This window comes from Thunnus thynnus, chromosome 4, assembly GCF_963924715.1.
Source record: "Thunnus thynnus chromosome 4, fThuThy2.1, whole genome shotgun sequence".
Taxonomy (NCBI): Eukaryota; Metazoa; Chordata; class Actinopteri; order Scombriformes; family Scombridae; genus Thunnus; species Thunnus thynnus.
The window spans coordinates 34,483,270-34,506,237 of NC_089520.1; the positions used below are offsets into that span (position 1 = coordinate 34,483,270).

The following is a 22,968-nucleotide window of genomic DNA, read 5'->3' on the forward strand; positions in this document are numbered from 1 at the left end:
TCACTCAGTCGTGTTTTAAGTACCTTAAAATGCCCTGATGAGCAGGTTCTGACTTTCAAATCTCTCACAAAGTAAAGAAAATAAGGAAGTAGAAATGTTGAATCGACTTGGAGTATTGATGTGTGTGTGAGTGTGTGTGTGTGTGTGTGTGTCGCTGCAAATTAGAATGTCTACAGATGTTACCGAGGACAGATCTGTGCTGTGCTGCTGTACTTGTAGTTGTTGCCGGTTGAAATGTACACAGTAGTGTTGGTGGCGCAACATCACAGGAAAAAAAGCATTTGATGCAGCACAGTAGGCTGAGGTAGACAGCGGCAGTAACTTATGAAACTCTGTTATTTGCTGTAGGTAAAGGGGACTCTGAACAACACTGTGACCAAGATTTTGTTGTAAAATGTTTGAATTTCAGAGAAAAAGTTCACTGTTTTCAGAATAGTTCTTACTATAACATCCAAAGTATAATCAGTTACTCCAATACTTTGCACTAGAAATCAGAAATGTGGGAGTACAAGATGTAGATTGACAACCAGGGCAATATGAATAACTGTTCACACACACAAATCACCATACAAACACAAGAAATCACTTTTGACCATACAGCAGCGACAAGCTAATTAAGTTAACGGCTTAACAGCAGGCCTCAATCGTGTCCTTGGCACATCCCGTCTTTCTTTGTTCACATTTTGCTAGGTGTCATCTCTCTGACTCCATGTGCTTCTTCAGAGGGCTCAGAGCCTCAGAGTTCGCACCAAAGTCACAGATGCATCCTTCGCGAACACCAAAAATAAAAAATAAAAAAGACAAATAGGTGCTGGGATGTGAACTTGAATGTCACCCTGAACCTCCATCTCCTTCGCACTGAAAAAAAGTGACGGTTCATTGCCAACCTTCCTCCTGGAAAAGAAGAGACTGTGTCTCTTCCCATTAGTCCAGCTGTTGCTCTCCTGCCTTTCAGTTCAACCTACAGGGTGCAAGTCTCTTCTCTGCCTCCCACCCCACTCTGTTTGTTCAAGAACTGGTGGGCGTTTCTTCTGTCACAAGTCTGTGACTTTATTCTCCACAGCAGCAGCAATCTGCTGCAGTCTGTAGCCGAGCTGCATCTTCTGGGCTGTGGTGTCCTCCTCCAGCGCTGTAATGATCTGATGGGAAGAAGAGGACGGCACAGGGGTGGATGAAGAGAGAGAGTGAGAGTGAGAGTGGTAGTATACATCAGTCATATCAGTTTCTCCTATACATAATGAGAGCTTCTGAGGAATAAAGCATAAATTTGCCAGTATTGCATATTACCTAACTATCATTCATTTCAGTGTATTCATCCATTTATTTACTGCTCCATCAGTTGAAGCTTTAATTCTACTTTCCATGTCAGATTTACTGTAAATGAAGGGTGGGAATAAACATTCATATCATCCAACATGTTTACTTGTTAACTCTCCCTGTTTTCCCACCAGTTTTCCTCATTTTCTCTGTCCACTGTCCTCCCAAATTGTATATACAGTACTCATATTTTTAAATATCTATATATATATATATATATATATCTTTTTTTAAACCTGACTGCGTGAACCACACAAGAATTGCAATGTACATGTACCTTGTGCCTGTGCAAATGACAATTAAGTCTCTTGAATCTTGTGTTAAATCTGTTACTGAACTACTGGCAGCACTAGTAAATAATACTAACACCAGGGGATGCCAAAGTCAGAAAAGAAAATGACTGCAGAAGAATCTTTTCGTTTTACATGCAGATCCTTATCTACATATTCAGGAATCTACGTTTTAAGTTGTGGCCTTTGACATTTAATATCGACCTCCAGCATTTAGTGCACACAAAACTGAGTACTCTTTGCTTTTTACTCGATATATTCTCAACATAATGCACATAATCACATATCTGTATGACAAAACACTCTTCTAATATATACTATTACACCTCTGTTAATAATACACCCAAACACCGTGTCAGGCTGCGCACTAAACACACCTGGTCGTAGTATTTGTTGATGTACTTGTACAGCTCGTGCAGTGCGACCAGGTAGTTCAGCTCTCCTGAGTAGTTCTGAAACACAAAGCATTCATGTTAAATGTCAGTGCTCTCTGTGTCTGTTTCCACTGAGTGAACAGCAGCACATCTGTCTGCACTCACCCTGGACAGTTCAGCCAGAGCAGAGTTCATCTCCTGGTCACTGGCTGAGATGGTCTGCCGGATGTCAGCATAGTACCTGTAATAACGGCAAGTATGATCAGCTTCACATGCAAAACACAGACTAACAGCTGCTTCAACAAGATCATGAAAGCAGCTTTCACACTTAAAACTGAGAGCTTTCATAAATGTCAAGAAAATTAACCTCTAACCAAACAGCGTTTTTGCTGGAATCATTACATATTTGTTTTTATATTACAAACCAATGAATGTTTGATATTTTTATTCCAAAATGCATACATTATATCTGGTGTCATGTTGTCCAAGCAGCTGTTTTAGAAGAAGTTTTAAGCAGCTTTAATTCAATCTGAACCCACCGTTCTACCATCTGCTTGTAGCGGGGGATGTCTCTGGCATACAGCAGCTTGTTGATGGGAGAGTCCTGTTTTAAAAGAGAAGGAATGAGAACTAAAGCGAGAGGAGGGACAGAAGCTGCTTCAGGGCTTGTCTGAATGTCTACTCCATTTGTGACTGCTGTGAATCCATGTGATCTAAAACAAATACTGTTTGCCAGCAACTGAAACAGCACTTACAATCTCAGCTTTTCCTTGTTTTTAAGCATCTTTTCCGTCATTTGCTTATCTAAAATCTCAATTACAATTGAAAACCACAAAAACTATTTTAAATTTATATGTTAAAAAAAACAAACTCTAATGTGGAAGAAGCTTCTACATGCTGCCTGTGCTCACCCTTCCCAGTTTGTGCTCAGCGATGGTGCAGGAGTCCATGAAAGTCTGGGCAATGACGGACAGAACTGCGTCCACGTGGTCCGAGGCTTGGACATCAAAGATAAACTGAGGGTTCTTCACAATGTTGATCCAGAAACGCAGAGGCAGACTGGAGAAACAGAAGGCATTAATCACACAATCAGTCTTTTTAGTGGTTTGAATGCATTATTTTAAACATTAAACACAATTGTGATAAAACAGTGTTTGGTTATTGGATAAAACAGATCTAATATCTTTCAGGCTCTGGGTCTATACTGTACCTGTTTGTCTTCCAAATGTGTATTGTCTCTGGGTCGGAGATACCGTGTTGTCCCGCCTGGTCATCCAGCAGGTCAAAGAAGTATTTGACGGCCAGCGGGACAGGACGACTGGTGCTGAGGATAACTGTGAACAGGTCGTCTACAAACTTCTGCAGCGTCCCCTGAAGAACATGGAGGGAGAGATTCAAAAGTTATTCAAAAAATATTTTAAATGACCTTAACATCTATGTGGAAACCTGTGTGTGTGTACCTTCATGGACAGCAGGCGGGTCAGGTAGATCTCAGGTATGGCCTTGGCCCTCTCTCTCTCCCTCAGGCTGCCTCTGCGGTGTTTGGGCAGCTCAGGCTCCTCGCTGGCCTTCACCAGATGCCACAGCCTCACTCCTCCTTCATCTGCATCCTCCAGCATCGGCGTCTCTGCACAGTTCAACAGTTTTAACCCTTAGTTCTGTCTGATACACTACCTGACCGATAAAGACCTGCGTAACCCTCAGCTATACAGAGAGCTCATCAGTTTCAGATAACCAAGTCAAAATCTGACTGAAAATGAGACTTTGAGAATATGATTTGCAGCATAAACACATAGTTTCATTAATGTATTTTTGACCTTTTTCTGTTTTCTTCTGTAGGTTGTACTAATGTATTTTTTTCTTCTTTAAAAACATTTTTTTCCTTTTTTAGTGAGATGTCTTTAGAAGCTCTTTTGGGTTTGTTAAATCTCACCAGCACAATCATAATTACTCCTTTAATACATTATGTTTTTTGTGTTTTGTTATTTGTGCAAATACATTTACAAAAAAACACTTTTTAAATGTAAAAACGAAACCTTCTACAACCAGAAGCATATTCTGGGACGTGACCCCCACAAGACCTTGTTTATTTTAATAAGTATGGAGTGTGTCCTCTAACAGTACAACTTCTTAAAGCCTGGGAATATAAAACCCAGGTATAGACCAGTAACAATGAAGCTTTGTTATACACATTAACAACTGGAAGCTGTCCAATACAACCCAAATGCCCATTTTCCAGTGTGCAGCACATGCTCAATCACTCAATCACTTCTGCTGCCTGCGTTCACTTTGTATATATAAAGGGAGATTAATATGACAAAACCAGACATGACTGCTGCAGCTGTACACATAGAAAGGTCTGCAAGTAGGTGGTTGGTTCAGATTCATTTCAGGTCACAATGAGGAGAAACTATTTCAGAGTTATCACTGTAAAGGAACTCACTCTCTCCTGCTACATAGTCGTGGTTGTCATGGTGAATGTGCTTGCTGTGGCGAGGGACCAGCGCTACTGTCGCACCGTCTGGGACCTTGATGAACAAAACAAAATATACAGTTAGCTCTATATAACCACAAGCCACATTCTTACTTTTATTGACTAAAAAATACTGTATTTTCTTTGAGGATGAAGTGTGTTAGTTGAAACGTGAACTCTGACCTTGTAGTGCTGCAGGGTGTTGAGGCGTTTCCAGTTGCCCTGCACCACAGATGTCAAGTCCTCGTCTGACAGGATGAGATGACCGGCGACACCAGACCTCCACTCTGAGCAAAACACACACACCATGACAGCCAGACAATCAGTCTGTGAACCCTTAAAGTGTGTGTGGTGTTTTGGTCATTCATGGTTCTTTTTATATAGGTATTAATCATCTTAATGCAATGATAACTTGGGTGAAAGACTGAGTAATCAATGGACTTTTCCTGTAATTACCTTTGTCTTGCTGTAGGGGGCACCACAGCTCAACAAATGTAGAGTGTGAAGCGTAACAATTCATAATATCTTTCCATGGTGTATAATATATATGGTATGTATAGAGGTAGGTGTGTATGGACTCTCACCCAGGTCCAGTGAGTCGGCGTGCGGGCGGTGGGAGAAGGAGGTGCCCTTATACACCTGATCCAGCAGCTTCTCTTTCACCTGTGTGATGGTGTCACAGTCCAGCACTTTGGAGGGCAGCGGCTGGGACTCGTTCACTCCTCCACCCTGCACCAACACATTCAGAGTCTGCAGAAGAAGAAGGAGAAAAGAGGAGTAAGAGAACGGTAGATGGAGTGCTGGAAAAACACCAACTTCCTGAAGGTCGCGGTGGACGTCTGGGAAACTTAATTAGATGGTTTGGTTTAGAGTTAGAGTTGTTCTCACCAGGGTCTTGTACTCCACGTCCTCTCGCAGCAGGCGGTTGTCATTGAGGGTGTACTTGGCCTTGCCGGTCACAGCGTCCACCGGTCCTTTATCTACCTGGTGCTTTATGGCTCTGAACAGCATGTAGAGAGACTCCCCTGCTGAGTCCTGGATACACACACACACACTCAGTGAAGTCAATTAGTAACGCTCTACCACACACAGAGAGTGAAAGGCTCAAATGACAAGGACGTTCTTTTGTGTCTTTTAAATCAGTGGCTTGCAACTTTGTGCCAAAGAGGCAAAAAAGTTTACAGACTTGTCATTCTTCTCAAATTCATACTGTACCAAAGCAGTGTAGTTTGTTCAGGAAAAGTCAGACTTTAAAGCTGGACTTAACAACAGTTCTTTAACTATTTACGTAAGCTTGGTTGAGTAAGGTCAACTTGCAGAGGCCCTTCCCTCTGCAAGTTGACAGATGTCATTACCTTCCGACTGTACATTCCTCTGCTATTTAAAAGTTAAACTAAAGTTACCCTAAAATGTTACTCAAGGGAAACATTAACTTTCAGATATTATGTATGACTGTATGATATTAAGTATGACTTTCCAAGAGCTGAAATATACAAATAAGTCACCTGTTCCATCTAATTTCACACTAACATGTACACAGGTGGAGTAACCTTACTGTTTGTGAACAGATAGTCAAGTAAGATTTGATATGTATATATGAATTTGCAGAGGCCAGAGCAGCGGTTGGGGTGTGGGTGATGAATGGGATGTTGGAAAAGAACTTTTACTTATTTTGCCTATTGTGCACTTATGTGTCCGTTCACTGTATGAACATACACTTACCACTGCTACTCTGTCTGAATGGTGAAAAATTTAATCTGATAAAAAGTTGGTCATAAAAAGAATCTGTGTAAAACACTGGAGTAAGTGTTTTCTTGTGGGCATCTATCATTACATTTGGGGAACTAACAAGTCTTTCTAATTGACTTTCCATACACACATTACCACTACTGCTCAGGCTGGTGACCTTCTCATCAAGCACAAATCAAATCCTCTAGAATGATGCTTATTTATAACCCAAGTGTCACTTTTGGAGGTCCTAACATTTATGACTGGAATAACATTTTCTTGTGTGTCAGATCATGCGTTATGTGTTGACTGACCCTGAGGAAAGCGTAGAGGCAAATGGACATCCAGTTGGTCAGCAGCTTCTCCACCACCGTCTCTGTTCTGCAGAGAGACCACACAGAGTCTGAGCCACTGCAAAAACATCTGTAAAACAGCTTGAATGTACAACCACACTCTCATTCTCCTTCCTCTTCTTACCGCCGCAGCATCAGTTTGGGATTCTTGGCAACGTACTGCTCCACCAGGTCATTCAGCAGGGTTTTGAGGATGTCGGTGAAATACTCCAGTTTGCCGTGCAGGGCTACCGTCAGCAGGGAGGCCACGTATGCTCGGTCTCTGGGTGAGAAAGTCCGCTGGCTCTCCAGAGTGTGAATGAACTGAGGGGAAGAAAAGAAGCTAATTATCCTTCTGTTCAAAATATGAGCCTCACTGTGCTCAAGTCACAGATTGTGATGATGTAGCTGTACCTTGGTGAGGAAGAGTTTACTGTTGAGCAGGTTGGACAGCTGCACCAGGCCCTGCTCCACTGTCTGCCTGCGACACTCCTGAACGTCCAGGTCTCGCCTCAGCGGCGACTCCCGGTGGCCGGGGAAGAAAATGCGCTCTGCATACATCCGGTAGTCGAGGAAAGGGATGCCGGAACCAACCAGGTCACTGGACATGTCCATCATCTCTGTCATCAGGTCTGGGTCAGAGTGAAGAAGGAGGGGTGAAAGGTCAGGAGGTGTAGCTAAAAGCTCTTTTATCTCCAGATTCCACTATATATTACATTCAAAGTGCATGCTGGGAACTAATTTGGGAGGCAAGAGCTGGTAAATATTGACACTGGACAGTGATGGCAGACTAAAATTAAACTCATTCCTCAGCAGCAGACATGTGGGATGTGAAGAACATTTCATCCAGGACGTGTGATGTAATAGATCATTTCATGAGCCCGGTCTAAAAACAAAGTGGATCTGTTGGCCTCCTCAAAGTAAAACAAACTTTCCTGTTTTTCCATCTCCTCTCCCAACTGCCGTCCTCTCTTTCCTGCTTTCTCCTCTCTCATGTAACTTTGCTCTTTTACCTGTGAACTCCTTCTTGCAGCGGTCCCTGACGCTGGTTTCCAGGTTCTCCAGTTGGATCTGGACCTTCTTGTAGTCCCTCAGAGCCTGCTTGCTCTTCCTCCTGTCAGACACAGTCAGGAACAGGAGCAGAGGTTCACACAAGGATAGAGGAGAGAGGACAAGTAATAGTTTCACGCTGGATTAGTGGAAATCCAATGAAATTGTGAAACAGTTGACTCAAGTAATTTGACCCCACAATCCCCCACCAGTAAGGATCAGTGTTAATAGAGGGGTCGAGCTGGGTCAGAGTAGAAACACTGCTTGATTTGGTAACACCCTAGGGTGACTATCCTGATCCTGCAGGTCACACTGTGGTCCTTTGATTTTAAACCTTCATGGGTGTAACATCAACGAGCCTACATGAGCTAACAATGTTCTTCCCTCCCAGTTTGATATTGTTGGTTGCCTAAAGGTTCTGTAACACTCAACTGAGTAAAACAAAATACATTCTTCCATTTACAAATAATAACTTGAAGAAATTACTTGAAATCATGAGCAATAAAACATGCCCATGCCCAATTCATATGCAGTTTTTCTGCTACTGCATTACTTGGTCTGGTATGACCAATAGCTTATGTTGGCTAATGTTAGCTAACTTAAGATAGACACTGGTGTGTTGCTGACATTACTGAGTCAGTTATGACTCTTCTATTCTTGTGTTACTGTTATGCTACACTGTAGCATTTACAGTTATCCAGCAACTGTTATTTCAGGCCACAGGGCTGCAATGGCAATTGCGAAAACTAGCTTTTTCCTGCCATTTACTGACACATTGCTACATGACTTGGTACATTACTGCCACCAACTGTCCATTGGTGGAATAGAATAAAACCACTGGCAGGAATGTATTTCACTTGTGTGTTTGTAAGCGTGCATCCTTTGAATGTGTGCTTGGAATACAAATAATTCAGGCCTGCTCATCACGTCTGTCATCCCTGTTTATGTTCAGGGATGACGTGTGCCAAATTGCAAATTACTTAACTGATTCCATGTGTCATTCTTGTATTGTGCCTGTTTCCTATATTAACACTGTAATTCATAGTAAAAATAATTGCTCCATAGCGCCCTTAATTTAATTTTTTTTTATGTATAAGTACTTTTAACTTACTTATTCATTGATCCAAAATTGTCACTTGTTCTTTTCTATACTTAAGTGCACATTTAAACACACACAGACACAAAGTTCACCCCCTAACCTGTAGATGAGCACGATGATGAGGACGATGAGGGCCACAATGGATGCTCCAACCCCGACTCCAATCTGAGCCTCAAGGGGGAAGGTGGACAGGCTCAGGTTGTCGTACTGAACTTTACCCAGGGAGAGGTTCAGGTTTCCCATTTGGACCTGAAACACACAAACACACATCCTTAAGTAACAGTTAAAGGCTTCTAACAGCAGTAAATATCCCTGCCTGGTGCTCACATAATCCGCACCCTGCTTGTCCAGTCGTATGCTACAAGAGACATTTTCATTTTTCAGTGGTTTTAAAGGTCCAAACAAAGCGTGGTAGACTCACTGTGAATTCAGGCAGATTGTCAGAGCCCTCACGCTTCTTGCCATTAAGTCCCGATGCAGGCTGCTGAGGTGGCGGTTCGCAGTACAGATGGTTTCTTGTCAGGGTCTTGACAGCGCACACACCGTCCCCGACCAACACCACCACCTCGTCTTTAGTGATGGCCAGGTCCAGGTTTTCCCCCTGCGAGAAACATGAGGACAGAACAGATTCTAATTTATCTTGTATCTAATTTCCCTTCAACTAGTTATTTCTTTGTATGAAATGACAAAAAATATGTTAATTAAAAAAATAATTAATTAAATTTGCATTGGTGTAAGGCCTTTAAACGGTTTTTGTTTTTCTATGCAAAGGCCATTTTTGGCAATTTTAGTCAGTCTGATATCTCACACTTCAACACTTCAGTCCATGGTGAAATATCAGGACGTCTATTAACTGGCACAGATATTCATAATCACCAAAGGATGAACCCAATCCCTTTGGTAATCTTCTGACTTTTCATCTAAACACCAGCGACAGGTCAGAAATTGCCCTTGCCTGACATTTCAGTTCATGACGAAATATTTCCAAAACTGAATTTTCTTTAGCCTCTTTGAACTTTGAGATTAATGCTTATATTAGCATGATAACATGCAAAAACGCTTAATGTCACATGAAAAGCAGCATGTTAACATCATCTAGTTGTTAATCCGTCACAGTGTAGGAGAGATAATAACCTGGCAGCAAAGTTGTTTGATAGTTATCACTTTGACAGAGAGTGTACAGTTGGCGGTAGTTCCTACTGATGGTGGCAGATTGCCATTAATAAAACTACTTACACATTGTGCAGCTCCCTTATGTAGTAGCATATGATGCAGATGCAACAACAACTCCTTTCAATCCTTTTATTTACAGGCTTATGCCACTGTCACTCCATGTCTTGGCTAGGCACCTCAAAAGTCATTTTTAGGCTATTATTAGTTAAGCTATGTCAGTGGCACTATAAATGTTTTGGAACAGATTTACAAAAACGTTTTACATATTTTAAAATAGTAATTCTTTTCCTTGTATGTCCAAAGATAAGTGAAACTCTGAAATGGGAGGTGACTGTCACATGTTTTTAAATGGCCAAAAGCATCATTACATATCAAACTGCCTGGACGCTGCTGCTGCTCCAAAACAGCTTCTTTTTTTTGGTGTGTCAGCGGATGATTGATGACACCAAACAAAGCTGCTTTTTGGTTTTGGCTTCCTTTGCTACAAATAGCTGCCTGGATGCCCACAGTGCCAGATAGAATTAATAACTGACATGTGTTATAGATAAGCCTGGTTATGTTTTTATTTAATATTACTACTGCTTCCAGAGCTGCCTGACCTCTAGCTGGATGAAGCTGCCCGGGTTGTAGCGGTAGGCCTTCACAGGGTCCTGCTGGTTCAGGGGGCGCAGGATGGGGTTGGGCTCGTAGCTGAAGGGCTCGGAGTTCAGACTGTGGAAGTCAAAGCGCAGGTTGTCCAGCAGAAACTCCACTGTGACCTTTGACCCCTTGACAGAGGAGTTAACCATAGGAGAGCGGCACAGGATCAGGGAGGAGGAGTTCACCTCGCAACGTTCCATGAACTGATGAAACAGGTAGAATACGGTAAGTTAGGTAAAGGGAGTGCAAACTGATGTGTTACTGATGTTCACACAAACACACACACACACACACACACACACACACACACCTGTTTGTCGGAGCAGAGTGGGTCTCCAGGACACACAGGGTCAGGAACCATCCTAGGTGGCCTTCCCATGGTCCTCTCTCTGTCCTCCCTCTGCTCTCCACTCCTCCTCTTCCTCCTCCGCTTCTTCTTCTTCTTGTTCTGGCTGGTGGACTCCTTGGGAGAGACGGTCACCACCATCCGGGGCTCCTGCACCACGTCCAGGTTGTGGCCCGACACATAGATCAGTCGACCACCACTAAACGGAGAAAGTGTCAAAATTAAATTTACGGTACTTAAGAGTTTTCTAAGTATGGAAGAAGAAGAGGTAAGGGTTGAGTGATGAAGGTCAGATTCCCACACTTACGCCAGAAAGCTCTTGGCTGGAGTGGCGTGGGTGATGTTGGGGTTGTGAGTGTAGCGGTAAGCTGAAGTGTGGAGGTGGCGCTGGCTGCTGCCGTAATGCAGGGTGACCCGGTGATCCCCTGTCTTGTTACTGCCGCCTGTCACACACTGAACACTGGAGCTCTGCACCTCCGACACACTGAAGAGGAAGAGGAGGCACACAGGACAGATAAATAAATAACGTGATACGTCATTGACCCCAGAATGAAACCATCTTTTCTCTCTCCGCCCTCTGACAAAAGGAGGTCAGAGGAAAGAAATTAGGTGACAGCAGCATCTATAGTAAATCTGGCTTTGAACCCACAGACTGGTCATCATTCAACAAATTAAACATATCCACTTCCTTGTGCGTGCGTGTGTGTGTGTGTGTGTGTGTGTGTGTGTCTCACATGTTACAGGGCACCCCTCCCACAGTGACGGTGAGGTCAGAAGAACGACCTGTCAGCAGGTTTCGGCCAGTGATGGTCAGAGATGTTCCTCCAGCTTTGGGCCCCCTTTCAGGTGATACCCCCATCACAAATGGGTCCTGAGAGGGTGGAGACGATGGAGGAAGAAGGCGGTTAGAACTTGCATCAATCTCACAAACCTACAGAGGAACTGATCATTAACCAGCTGTAAGGACGGCTGTGCAGTTCATATTCCATGAATTTATTTTCCTCTACTTCCTGGAACGAGATGTTAAAACACATTTGTAAGACTGCTTGTGATATTATCAATCTACAAATTTCAGGTCATTGTACTGCTGAAGTTACTGTAAATATGTCTGGATATGGACATACTGTATGTCCCCTTATCTTAATGGCTGAAATGTAACAACCTGTGAGTGATGTAAAATAGGCTTTGCAACAATTTGCTAATGATATAACGTTCCATGAAGAACAAAAAAGATTATCTGAGTAATCAAGCAGGTAATCCACATAAACTTGATTGTCAGCAATTGTCATAATCAGTTAAAAGTTATTTATCAAGATAAGCTGTACTGTATCTTTGGGTTTGGGACTGTTGGTCAGACAGTATAAGACACTTGAAGGAAACTGTGATGGGAATTCTTTATTATTTTCTGTCATTTTAAAGGCTATAATAAAGAAATAAGAGAAACAATAAAAACTTAATTGATAAATAAAATAATCATTAGTTGCGCCCCTTGTTCCATGTTGTTGAATATTGAGTTAAAGTCACAAATCTCAAGTGAAGTTTTTATTTGTTTTACTGGACATGAAAGATATTTTGATGTTTTTTTTGTTTTCATTGTATCTTCTTACTGTACTCCCTCACTATTGGCTGCTGCAACAACACCACAGATTTACACAGAGGTTTAATCTAATCTACTGTAATCTAATCTAATATAAACGGATTACCTGGTAGCTGAATGTCTGGCTGGACAGGCCAAACTCTCCTCCGCTCACTTTAACAGACACGTGGCCCACCTTCTCTCCTCCGCTGGCTTTGGTCCTGCACACAATCCTGGAAGACATTTATCACACTTACCATGGTGTTTCTTTATAAACCGGTGAGGACAAGCATGTACCCTGGAACTGACACACTGGGATGATTCACTAAATCCACCATGGCAAGGATTCAAATTCCTTTAAAAACATGAAAACAGACAAAAAGAAAAAACCCTCCCTCATCTTTGCCCCTGCAGCAGCTGGTCCGTACCTGGAGGAGACCTCATAGAGGCTGGGGATGACAGTGCAGGGCACCCCGGCCACAGACACAGAGTGGAGGATGTCTTCAGCCTTCTGACCCAGGTTGGAGCCTGAGATGGTCACTGTGGTGCCGCCTTCCAACAGTCCCGAGAGTGGCTCAATCTGAGAGGAGTTATGAAATCTTTCTTTATCATAGAAATGTTATCTTTCACATCAATCATTTTTTTTCTCTTTCAACTCTGAAAAAAAAATCAATGGTCTTGGTGAGGAAAGAGAAAAAAAGAAGTTACTCGCTGTGATCTAAGCTAATGAAGATAAATCATGAATCATACCGTGTGTCAAAGAGGTCAAAGGTCAGTACTCACAGAGTGGATGACTGGCGCGGGGCATGTCTGCTGTACGGGTTCACTGCAGGAGTCTGAATACAGACATCTGGCCTGAGCACCACCACACCACACACAACCATACTTATGGTCGGCTGTATGGCAGCGGCTACAGTCAGACCGGCCCACCGAGCAGTTGTACAGCGTCACTGAGGGCAGGACAGACACACGAGAGCATCAGACAAGTGTTTTGCTATCGAGTGTTGACATCTTAATGTGTGGTTGACTATATGGATGTTATTCAATACTGAATGCAAAAAAGCATATATTCCTTGAAAAGGAGAATAATGAAAGTTAATACAGTACCACTGAAAATAAAGCAGAAGTGTACTTTGACCTCACCATACAGATCAGGAGAGCTGTCCACATGGAAGGTGTCCCTCCTCTTCACATACACCATGGCATTGTATTCCTCCACTGGTGCAGAGTATGTGTACTGGACAAACAACAAGCTTTCATTTAGGATTTACAATCTATGACTAAGAAGTTTAAAGTGTGTGGGAATTTTCCGCATTTCTTCTTTAGAATTTGGCTTGTTTGTGTTTTTCCTCTCCAACAGCTTTAATAGGATTTCTCAACTGAGGAATAATATGTACACATCAGTATTCCTACAAGGTTAGGATCTATGTTCTGTACAGTGACCTCATGGTTAAATTCTGTTAATTCCTGTCTGAACAAAATCCAATGATTCTGTGACATGAAGTAATCAGTGAGCGCACAATATCAGACCTGATGTAGCTGACAGGTGATGTCAAAGTTCGATGGATTCATGTCATCCGTCTCTACGTAGGCGTCCACGACCACCGTCTGCCCCTCAATGACCAACACACACTCATAGTCCAGCTCTGTGTCCTGTACACACACACACACAGAAGGCTGTCTTTGGTGAACAGTTCACCAGCCAGGAAAACAGAATCATCCTTGTCATGTGTTGAGGCTAAGAGTGTGTGTGTGTGTGTGTGTGTGTTGTACCTGATAGAGGTGCAGGTTGCGGGCTAGTAAAGTGATCTTCCTCTCCACTCTGACAGGCAGCAGTGATGAACCCTGAACCTTCTCCACACAGGGACAAGCTGAGGATCCCCAGCTCACATAGGAGCCCTCGTCCCCCTGTTGCCCAATACACAAAGACACACACACACACATTCACAAGTATTAACACACAAGTTCTCTCTTTCTTACTCTGTGTTAATTTCTACATCCACATACACACAACATTTCCTTATGATCCTGTGGGATGGCCAATCAAACTAACCATTTGCAGTTTACATTAATACCACTTTGTGCACATTTTTAAGGGATTTTATGTAAATATTAAAGCATCTTTATAATTATTTTGATGGTATGAGTTTACTTGTAGAAAAATAAGACAATCCTGGTGTGCACAGCTGTCTGCCACACTGTCTTTTTAGATACTACCACTGGAGGCGACGAAGTTGGAAACTTTAAATTATAAACAGGTGTTTAACACCACTAAGCTGGAGATGGTTACTTTAAAGGGGAACTCCAGCAATTTCACATTTTATCAGTATGTGTTTCCAGCTGTTGGGGAGTACTACTGCATATGTGACAAAAAGTAGTATAAAGCTTTTTGTGTCTCCAGAGGGAGCTGTGTGAAATCTGATAAATTACATCAAGTGATGTCACTCGACTGAGGTCAGTGTTGGTTGCAGCTGAAGACTACAAGTTTGAAAATGAAACAAATCTGAGGGTGTGGAGTTAAAAAGAAGTGAGGTTAGCAGACCTCTGTAGCTCCTCATCTCTGCTGGAGGCTAGCAGCTCCAGGCTACATTAGCCGCTACTAGCATAACACACCCAAATCTGTACAGTTGAGTGAATTGAATCAAGTGGAATTGTGGGTAATGTAGCTGCCTGGTTTTGAAATGGAATTTAAAAAATAATATCTCTGGTTTCTACTACAAACTATCCATCATGAGTCTGACGGTGTTATAGGATATACCATTGGTTATAGGTCATACTCTTATTACGCCACTATCAGAGGATACATAAGCTGTTTCCTACATGTGACCTCATTTTTTATTGTTCCCAAGCTTTGAAAGCTGGCACATTAGGTATGTTTACTTTACCCTTTAATAAGATCTTTTTAAACCTGTGTTTTATGTTGGTTAATTCTTGACAACAGCTCTTGTGCTTTAATTGCAATATATACTTTTTAAAAATATATAATTTTGTTATTTTATGCCTTTTTTACACTCTAACTTATGACCATACAGCACTTGTTACAATTGTCATAAAATGTGCTATACAAATTAGTGCTTGACCGATAAATGGACCTGCCTTAACCAATATATTGTTATTAGATTTTTTAAGTTCTCAAATATAAATATCAGTATTGGCCTCAATAATCCAGTGTCAGTAAATAGAGGTATTACTTCACTATCAGCAGCTTGTCATCATTACCATTACTGGCCAGCTTTGCAGCTGTTATCAATATATATAACTCCATTATTTCAATATTAGTGAGTAATGTCAAGGTTACCACTAATAAGTTTTTATAGTTTGTCTATTGAACACTAAGCAGGTTTACTTAGAAGCTGACTGTTCTGTATCTGACTGGTTGAAAGGTCCTAAACAACAAGCAGCTACATTATTTGATCTGATTCTATTCATGTAGAAACAAGATCAACATAATACCCCATTAAATACCATGTAGACCACTGTAGTTTCATTCATAGTTCATTCATTCAGCCTTATGATCCTGACAGATATATGACCCAGTGTGAGAAATAACCACCATCTCGCTTTCATTCACACACAAACACATACGTAGAATTCTCAAAGAAAAACTAACTTTCAAAGTGTTTTTTTTAAAAGTAACACTGAGCTGTGCAGTAAATGCGGAAATCAGCAAACATGAAAGCATTTACACACAAAAAAAACAACTGCTGCAGCAGCCATTTTTCTTGGTATCAGTCCATAAAGCAAAAGAACAAAAAGAGCGCAGGTGTCAGATGGTAAAGGAAGAGCAGGGAAACAGGAAAGACTGGGAAGCTGATTTGAGCTTTGTTCCTTTAGTCGTTTAGAGTCCAGTCAGGAGCTGCGAGCGCTGGGAGGCTGCTGAAGCTTTGAGAAGAAGAAGAAGTAGAAGAAGTAGTACAGAGGCGGCGGAACTCACCGGGAGGAAGGCATCAGCTGGATCATACTGGTAATCCAGCTCTGAGTCAGTATCCAGGAGGTGGGGGTAGGCGGGGGGGGCGTGGTCGACCTCACCGTCACCTGACAGCACGGTGGCAGCTGAGAAAGTGGCTGTGTCATTTTCTGTGTGGACAGCGCTCTCAGCGTGGTCGTCCACTTCCTCCTTTGGCAAGAGCAGCACCTCAGGATCTGCACCTTGGCTCCCTGCCTCAGTGTGGGAGTCTCGCGGGGGCAGTGAGGTGGGTGTCGGGGGCAGGTCCAGGTAGAGGGAGGGCTCAGAGTCAGCCGGTTCACCCATGGGGAAGGGCGTGGGCAGAGGAAAGCCAGATGAAGTTAGGGTGGGAGGCTCTGCCGGACTCAGTGTGCCCTCAGCTTCCTGGGTGTTGCTGGGGGGCAACTCCGTCACCACCTCTAGGGGGGAGTAGTCCGGGTCAGGGGGTGGGATCATGAGAGGCACCACAGGGTCCAGATCCTCGCTCAGACCATCAGCCGTGGTGACAGGCACCAGCTCTGCAGCCACCATGACGACACTGGGAGTGACTGCGGTGCCTTCAGTGTCACTTTGAGTGACGATGACCAGCTCTGTCTCCTCTTCCTTCCAGGTGGTGACCTTGGGGGGTGCAGGCGTGTTGGGTGCTGCTGTGGTGGGAACCAGGGTGCTGGCAGGCTGAGGGGGCAGGGTGGTGGGTGGGGTCGTCGGCTCAGGGCTGGTTGTGGTTGTGGGTGGGGTAGTGGGTGCGGGAGGGGTGGTTGGCTCCTGAGTGGTTGCTACAGTGACGAGAGCTATGGTTGTTGCTGCCGTGGCGACAGTTGTCGTTGTGGGAGTTGTCGTGGTGGTTGTCACGGTGGTGGTTGTCGGGGCAGCAGTTGTGGTAGAGGGCGGAGTGATGACTTTGATAGTTTTGGTTGTGGGAGGAGCTGAGGTGGGGAGTTTGAACTGGGGGGAGGAGGAGGAGGAGGGGAGGACATGAGGAGAGGGTGAGACAGATAAAAATAAAAAACTAATGGCCAAAAGAAAAATGGAAATAACCGGACTCACAGACTGAACCTAAATGTGATGTTGAACACATAACCTGCTGTTATTGTGTTACTGTTGCTTATGACACATGCACAGCAATGATGTTTTATAAGACCAAGTTATGTATGCTTGTACTGACATATGAGGTCAAATAAAACATTCATGGGCATTCATGAATGTATGTAACAATGCATTTCTTTTGAGGAAACATTTGATAGTTCATATTTACTTACCAGCTTCTTAGGTATCACTATGAACAATGTTCTTATGAGCAGTAAATGTACTTCTTTGGCTCAAGTTTGGAAAAGTGGTGATTGTGTGAAACTCAAGGATGCAACTTTAGGTATTTCACACCTCTCTGCTGTTTGGTGTCATGTTGTCACTTACATGTTGGTTGTAGATGACGACCCCCTCCTCACAGGTGGGCTTATGGGTACACGAGTGCTGGTGAACACACCAGTTACAGCCCCATCGGCTCAAAACACAACCACGGCAACTGCAGGCAGATATAACAGAATGTACACATTAGAGACAGTAAATAATAGCCTGTGTGGAAGGACTTGAAACAAGCAGAAGGGAAACAGTGAGTCAGGAATTGGAGCTGTGAGGAGGAAAGTGGAGAGAGGTCTGATAGTAGTAGTATGGGCTTTTTATCTAGAAGTAGGAGACAGAAAGAGAACAGGATGGTATAGAGGAAGCACGATGCAGCTACTGTTGCTTCTACCACACAGAATAATCCAATTGCTGCCAATCTGCCCCCAGTGGTAAGAAAGGTCAGTGGTCTAATTGAATTGAACCACAGTTTCTTATCTGTAGTGGGCAGAGGACAGAGAGGGAGGCTGATAGAGTGAACATGCGTCCGACAGTGAATCATCCAATTTCATCTGGGCTCAGTATTATTTTTTTATGTTCAAAAGAAATCTGCAGCATAATCAGCAGATTTTTTTATCTTTAATTTCTGTCATTAGAATCATACAATGATTTGTCCTCATCATAAGTTTACATCATTGTAAACTGTCCTCTGACAGTAGCACACTGCTACTTTTAGTGGAGCGGAAACATAATATCCTGTTGAACATGGGTTTAAACCAGACATCCTGAAAATTCGGGACAGCTCCGAATTACAAGCAGTTGTCCCAAATCCCGAATCCTGTCCTGTTTGTCCTGAAAGTTAAACTAAAGACAAGTTTTGTTTGGTGTAGCTGCAGGCAGCCACGGAGAAGGATCTGACATCATCATCAGACAGACAGATGTCATAGATACTGCATGTAATGGATAATGATTTACTCACTGTTACATAACACACAGTCACTGTGTTTCCTTTTCCTAATAGGAGATGGTTGACTTCATGAACAAAATAATACATTTTAAGCGTTGAGTTTTGACTTTCATGTGTTTTACTGTTGACACTGAGTGGTGGATTCACAAATGGATTGCACCCACTGCTGGCACCATGAATTGCACATCATTTGCAACCGCTATCTGCCCCGTCTTAAGGTCCGATTCACAAAAGATATTGTGCTAATGAATGATATGACGGCGCAAACAAACCCATGAAGTTTACAGCTGAGTGTGATTTGCCCTTGTTTTGTTGTTTTCTGATTGAGTGAGCAGAGCAGTTTGTAGTGTTTCAGCCTTTTCTTCATATTTCAGCACACAGATTGGTTCATAATGAAAATTGCAGAGAGCACAAAAGCCTCAAATTGAGTGTCTTTAATTAGCAGAGGTAAAAAAAAAACTGAAAAGATTAGGTACTGAAAAAACCTTAAAATCAGAAAGAAAGTTTTGTGCACTGCAGAGCAGGAGAACTGGTAATAGCGTGATGAATGTATAGTCAGCCAACTAAAGTATAAATGGATCCTGGATCTTCAGCTTCAATGGCATGAGCAACACTTTGGCTTAGTGATAAAGTGATTGTGTTTTTATATTTTCAACCTCAAAGCAGAAGTAAAAACATGATATGTGACTGAGTGCTCTGTGAATGTCATGTCACAGATTCCTATCATCACTTGCTTTTGAGCCCACTGAACACATTATTTTTGGACATTTTTAGCAACATTACAATTATTTAAACAAAAGACACCCATCAAATATTGAATGTTTTCCTTCACTCATATGATGGAGATCTTTTCAGACCACAGCCAGTCAGTATGATTATGGGGCAGGTTAAAACCAGGAGCACAGCTGAGTCATGTGATGAGCATATGCAGAGGTGGAAAGACTACTGAGAGAGAGTGAAGGGCAGGAGTCAGGTGCCTGCAGCCTTCACAGACATGTGTTGTTGATATATAAGTTGGGATATATGGACATGAAAGAGCTGGAGTATAAGAGTATTTAAAGTACAAGGCTCACAGGTTTGGAGAGAACAATTAAAGCAAGAGAGCGAGAAGAAAAGACATTAGAGACAAGTGTAGGGTGAATTGATGGAGAGTCAAAGTCTCAGATAGAGAATAAGACTTGATTATAATATCTGCAGTTATACAGTGAGTCAAGCAGAGCGGACAGGAGAGCAGAGATGATAATTCATCAGCGGTAACTCACGGCATGCTGCCAGACAGCTGCTTAACAGCCGTGCAGTCGTAGAAGGTGAAATCCCTCGCTGTGACGGTGACGTCGCCAAAACGGAGAGACAAGGTGACTGTGACGAAGTCTGAGGAGAACATTGACACAGACAAAGAGGGGACACAGCATGAGGAAGAGCTGAGAACAATACTCAGCACAGAGTGGAGCAAGCAGGGCTCTGAAAATATTTGGCTAGGCTTATCGTCTCTGATTCAGAAAGTCTGGGATGAGTATGATGTTCCTCAGAAACACAGTGAGAGAACGTGGGAGAAGGTTTGGTCCAGACAGCCAAAACACAGAGGCTAATAAAACCCATGTGCAGCCCTCCATCCTCAGCCCAGTGAGAGCAGACATAAACACAGCAGGGCTCAAGGCCTTTTAAACACATGCTCTACACGTATAACAGCACTTCTCTCTACAGTATGTTACCCTGTTTTCAAGCTGCATGGAGCTTCAATGCACAGTGACGCTTGATATGAAAAAATCAGTCATAATAAAATGTGATGTTTAAGGACAGGTGGGGTAATCATTTTGCTAATTTATTTTGTTTCTCTTCATATTAAACTAATCTCACTTTGGTGTCTGTTTACAACCTGTCTGGTCATGTGACTGCTCATGTTTCTTGCCTTGTCAAACTTGTTTTTAGTGATGTCACCGAGCTCCCAGATCTCAGTAATTAACCGATAGAAATGATGGACAAAACTACAGAAATAAAACCAAAGTTGTATGAAGCTGTACAGCACACTCATGTCGACTACCCAGCCAGTCTGCAACACCTTTAAAGGACACATTCACAATTTTTCAAATCTGTCTTAAAACAACAGTCAGGTGCCCAACTGAACATTGAAATAGACTTTTTGCCATAATCATTCCTCCTATTCATACTGACCATTAGAAGATCCCTTCATACAGTAATGCACTTACAATGGAAGTGATGGGGGATAAAATCCACTTCTGTGCAAAAATGGAAGCTAATATGAAGCTTCAGCGTCCATTTGAGTCAAATCAAGTAGATATCTTTCAACATTACAGTCTTTTTAGTGCCAAAGTCCCTCTTTTTGTTACTATACTTCCACCACAGCTCAACAGGGAAACACTGTCCGAGGAAACACAAAGAGGGAATTTGATGCTAAAAAGACTGTAAATGTGGCAGATATCCACTTTTTTGGCCTTCATCAATTACATTGAAAACATATTTAAAGGGGATCTTCTGTCCCATCTGACAGTGATGTTACTTTGCTGCCTCTGTGTCTTCAGTTTAATCTGGGACATTCAGTTTCACATCAGTTTAGTACAAACAAGGCCTCTATAAGCATGATTTATAAAGTTAATAGCTTAGCAACCATCTATCTGCCACAAAGTGATGACATCATGATTGTTTCTGTGGCTTTTGTGGTCTTTCAGAAAGCTTTTAACCACTGAGTAAAGGTACTATAAATCACTGCTGAGCTGACAATGCTGATTTCACCTCAGTGTGAAAATCTACTTTCAGTTGGAGGATTTAAGTGTTAAAGTTTTGTTCGTTCATGCACTGAAGAGGCTTTTGTTCGACAGTCAGGTGAGAGTCTGATCTCCGACTTTAAACAGCTGCATTTACTGGCCTTCAGCTGCATCTTTCATTAAGTGAACGCTAGCACTAAACCTCTTTAAGTAAAGGTAAGCCACAGCTAGATCCCTAAATACAGCCTGTGTGTCCATTTCTCAGTAACCCCCCCCCAGGCTGATTCTCTCTAAGCAGGAATGCAGGCATGGGAACCAGTATATGTGTGTGTGTGTTTGAGACACACAGAGAGACATAAATCATGTGAATGTTTGGGTGAGTGTGACCTCTGTAGACGCTTCAATTTTTTATTTACAAGCCCCTTTAATCTTCCTTCATAAACTATCAACCAACCAAATAAACCAAAGTACATATCAAACCTACAGATTTATGCTTTAAAATACAGATTACTCCCTGCTGTGTAAGCTGGTTTAGAAAAAAATGGATTGGGTTAGCCTAGATTCATGGAAACATGGACTGAACTGTATGTGTGTGTGTGTGTTACATATACACATACACACATATATATATATATATATATACAGAAACACACATGCAAAGATACATCACATTACAGGATGCAACCAAATCCTTCAATCATAAAGTTGAAAAGTTCAAACCAGTAATTAAAGTCAGGCTTCCAAAACAACAAACGCACAAGTCCAGGGTTAAAAAGCACTCACCCTGTCCTGGAGGCACCATGGGTACCCGGCTGGTGTCGGGGGAGTGGCAGGTGACCCCGGTTTCGGTGACAGTGGCAGGGCTGTGGCTGTCCTGGAAGAAGCAGGAGTAGGATTCGCCTTTTTCTAACACTGGAAGTCCTGGGACTGACAGAGACACCTGAGGGAAGACCAGAGGAAAAGTCATCAAACTGCTGGTACATCATCTCAAAACATTTTTAATGTGACAGACTTCAAAAACATAGTTCTAAGACACATTGAAATCACTTGATGACACAATGTAACTCTGATATCTGGAGTTCTTTCTGTCATTCCGTCCACACAATTTGATTTCACATGTGACTCCCAACTCCCGTTTCACCAGACTGCTGCTGTTGCTGCTGCTGCTTGTTAGACTGAGAACCCGGCATTAGTAAGTCCACACCTGTGCTGCTGCAGAGGACAGTGAAGGTCATAATGACAGTAAGTGATTAAACTGTCGGAAAACATAAATCTAATCTGCTCACTTGTAAATGTCAATGTGGAATAATTAGATTTGAAATTGGATTTCCCTGCTGCAGGATCATGAATCATACTGATCAAACTCTTTGAAGATTATACTCTTTGTCATTTTTTATTTTGGCTCCACCTGTTTTCCTCATTCATGTGATGTTTATGTATTGCAATTCTAAGATATCATGTCTGACCAATAAAGTGATGTCTTTCAGTGATCTGATGTCTTTGTGATGTCTTTGATTGTGCTTAATTCAATCAGTAACTTCATCAGTAGCTTATGTTTCACAACTCATTGTACTACACCTTCAATAAATCCAAATGT

The 22,968-nt window shown here is 42.5% G+C and overlaps 1 protein-coding gene across 3 annotated transcripts in view; it reads right to left on the bottom strand.

The window, feature by feature from the left end:
* Positions 1-128: 128 nt before the first annotated feature.
* Positions 129-22,968, bottom strand: part of plxnb1b (plexin b1b) — a 116,610-nt gene continuing 93,770 nt past the window's right edge. For all 3 annotated transcript variants that reach the window (XM_067588448.1, XM_067588446.1, XM_067588447.1), the window contains 31 exons: positions 22,155-22,311; positions 19,911-20,019; positions 17,757-17,865; positions 16,332-17,288; positions 14,171-14,305; positions 13,928-14,050; positions 13,541-13,634; positions 13,181-13,347; positions 12,826-12,977; positions 12,525-12,630; positions 11,556-11,692; positions 11,129-11,305; positions 10,786-11,020; positions 10,436-10,678; positions 9,085-9,264; positions 8,764-8,912; positions 7,528-7,628; positions 6,929-7,146; positions 6,660-6,838; positions 6,497-6,563; positions 5,343-5,489; positions 5,039-5,204; positions 4,638-4,741; positions 4,425-4,509; positions 3,442-3,608; positions 3,192-3,352; positions 2,893-3,040; positions 2,521-2,585; positions 2,147-2,222; positions 1,985-2,059; positions 129-1,139 (listed from right to left, as the gene is read on the bottom strand). In XM_067588448.1, the coding sequence (XP_067444549.1) occupies positions 1,035-1,139; positions 1,985-2,059; positions 2,147-2,222; positions 2,521-2,585; positions 2,893-3,040; positions 3,192-3,352; positions 3,442-3,608; positions 4,425-4,509; positions 4,638-4,741; positions 5,039-5,204; positions 5,343-5,489; positions 6,497-6,563; positions 6,660-6,838; positions 6,929-7,146; positions 7,528-7,628; positions 8,764-8,912; positions 9,085-9,264; positions 10,436-10,678; positions 10,786-11,020; positions 11,129-11,305; positions 11,556-11,692; positions 12,525-12,630; positions 12,826-12,977; positions 13,181-13,347; positions 13,541-13,634; positions 13,928-14,050; positions 14,171-14,305; positions 16,332-17,288; positions 17,757-17,865; positions 19,911-20,019; positions 22,155-22,311 (5,094 nt within the window). In that variant the 3' untranslated portion in view covers positions 129-1,034. The remainder of the gene's footprint in view (positions 1,140-1,984; positions 2,060-2,146; positions 2,223-2,520; positions 2,586-2,892; positions 3,041-3,191; positions 3,353-3,441; positions 3,609-4,424; positions 4,510-4,637; positions 4,742-5,038; positions 5,205-5,342; positions 5,490-6,496; positions 6,564-6,659; positions 6,839-6,928; positions 7,147-7,527; positions 7,629-8,763; positions 8,913-9,084; positions 9,265-10,435; positions 10,679-10,785; positions 11,021-11,128; positions 11,306-11,555; positions 11,693-12,524; positions 12,631-12,825; positions 12,978-13,180; positions 13,348-13,540; positions 13,635-13,927; positions 14,051-14,170; positions 14,306-16,331; positions 17,289-17,756; positions 17,866-19,910; positions 20,020-22,154; positions 22,312-22,968) is intronic.